The 2401-nt window shown below is 33.9% G+C and overlaps 1 protein-coding gene across 1 annotated transcript; it reads right to left on the bottom strand.

Annotated features, from left to right (window-relative positions):
• Positions 1 to 1326: 1326 nt before the first annotated feature.
• LOC118752191 lies at positions 1327 to 1987 on the bottom strand. Its single transcript, XM_036487046.1, has 2 exons — positions 1753 to 1987; positions 1327 to 1676 (listed from the first exon to the last, which is right to left on the bottom strand). Exons 1-2 carry the CDS (start codon positions 1985 to 1987, stop codon positions 1327 to 1329), a joined length of 585 nt encoding a protein of 194 aa, XP_036342939.1.
• Between the last annotated feature and the right edge of the window lie 414 nt (positions 1988 to 2401).

Raw genomic sequence — 2401 nt, 5'->3', positions numbered from 1 at the left:
TTTTCTGACGATATGGTGCGGCTATAAATTTTCGACCACTGTGCTAATCTAAAATATTTCGTACAATTGCATCCAAAGTTGTCAGGAGGGGTACCTATTGACGCAATTCGATCCGCATAATCATATTCCGATGGCGGAAGGTTAACACTGTTAACCATTTTAAAGTTATTGACAGAAAACTTTTATGGGCTGCAGTTCCTTTGTAAGAGCAATAACTCGGTCCAAAACGCACTAAATCGCCAGTTTTTACCTTCAAAACACTAGTAAAATATAGGTAATATTTAAGTAAATTATTCAAAAAGCACTAACCTTTCTCAACCATAAGTTGTTTCTTTTTTTTGTTATTAAAAAAGTAAACAATGCTTGCGAACTGAAACGAAAATATGCAAAATGCTGTACCGTGTTCTCACTCTAATTACATATGTATATTTGTACTGTCATTTGCTAATTTTGGAGTGATTTAGGAGGAAAAGTGAAGTGATTATCCTTCTGACTATTTTAAAACACAATTATGACCGTGGAGTTCTTTCATTTACTTAATTTATTAGCTGATTTGTTAATCGATAATTTTTGAAGTGAAACTTCTTAGGCAGCGGTATCGAAAAAATGGAGAGTGAAATTTTTAAAACTGAAAACGTTACATGAGTGAGAAGGAAGATATGGTAGTATAGGGAAGGGGAAAAAAGAAATAAAGCGACGGATGACGGGTACGAGTACCTACATATGTATATATGTATGTTTCAATGTACGTATGTATGTATACATATATATGTATGTATGAACGAAATCATTGCGCATTTCAGCTCTGCCGCTACCACGCGTAACTACATCCATTCGTACATATGTACATATGTTTGTATGGATATATTTATGATTAAGCAAACGGGCTTCGTTGATGTACTGATGGGCATATGTATGTACTTATGGACAGCAATATTTTCATGTATGTACATATGTTTGAATGGTTGTACAGTATATTTTGTTTAGCTGCCCATCCTTTGCACGAAAAACTTGTGCACTTAACCGAAAAAAGCACTTAACCCTAACACTGACCCTATTTACATATGTAAATATTTCATTTTTTAAATAGCTACAAATTTGATGTTTTTGGCACGATTTAAATATAATTTACACTCAGTGGCTTATTTTGTATGCTCTTTCTGAAAAAAAATATGATTTCAAAAAATTTTATAATATACCGTTATTTTTAGTAAATTTTTGACTTTTTCTTCATTATCTGACCCTATTTACATTTGTAAATAAATTAAATTGGTGGGTTTATTTGGGGATAATTCATGTTTTTATTGTAGATTTTCTTTGAAAATATTAATCAGTCTTTACAAAACCATTACATTTCGTTTGAGTTTTGCTATGCTCGACACAAATTGGCTTCTTACACTGAACACATATTTTCCGTGTTGAGCGTTTTCTCTTACTTTCTTCGTGATAGCACATATAGCAAGCACCTTTTATGGTTGAATGTCCGCGATCATCTTCATCTGGAATAAAATCCACAGATGTGGAGCTTTTCAAGGAATGAATTGGCTTACCAATTATGCATTCAATTGCATTTTTTGTTGGAAAATATGAGACAACCCTTGGAATGCTTGATCTCTTCAATATCGTTGGCATACACAATTGTTCCGCCAATTCTTCTAGAAACAATCGGCGTCCACCTATTAGCGAAAAAAAAAATAAATAAAATTAATCATAATCCAACTTTGCTCTCAGCAAATATGTAAATATAATTACCTTTTCTACATGTAAAACGTGACGGATTATTTTCCGAATATACTATATAGGCAGCAAGAGCAGATATGTCGATCATATTATAAAAAACAGCAAGCGGCCAACGATTTGTTTTGCGTTTCGTGGTATATTGCCCCAACATATGATCCATTACATCTACTCCACCTTTGGTATTATTGTAAAATAATATTATATTCGGTTTTTGTTTTACGTCGGAAATTGTGTTGTCACATGGCATTGTTGAAAGTAAAACGACTGCCTTGTTTTTTTTTTTGGTACATAAGAACAAATTGTTTTGTCTTCTCCATAGCCAAATATTGTTGAATGTTCTGCTCGTTGCGGTGAGGATTTGAACTCTGAGGGCAAACATGTTTTATTCTTTTTCATCGTTCCAACTATAGATAGTCGCCATTTTGTGAGTGCATCTGCCAATGAAAGACTTGTGGAGAAATTATCGCATGTCACATTTCGTCCGGTGTTTTTATACTGTTCAACTAGATCTTTTACGACTCGCTCTCCTTGATTCTTCTCTCTTTCGCTGCCTGATTTGCCTGTATATATTTGCCCAGTTAGGGGATAGTAGGATTTTGCATCGCATACCCACCACAGCTTTATACCATATTTTGCAGGTTTCGACGGAATATACTGCGTA

This window comes from Rhagoletis pomonella, unplaced genomic scaffold (assembly GCF_013731165.1).
Source record: "Rhagoletis pomonella isolate Grant_MI unplaced genomic scaffold, Rhpom_1.0 Rhpom_scaffold_01302, whole genome shotgun sequence".
In the NCBI taxonomy this organism is placed as follows: domain Eukaryota; kingdom Metazoa; phylum Arthropoda; class Insecta; order Diptera; family Tephritidae; genus Rhagoletis; species Rhagoletis pomonella.
Note: the sequence above shows the minus strand (reverse complement) of the source record. Positions and strands in the feature narration are given on the sequence as shown.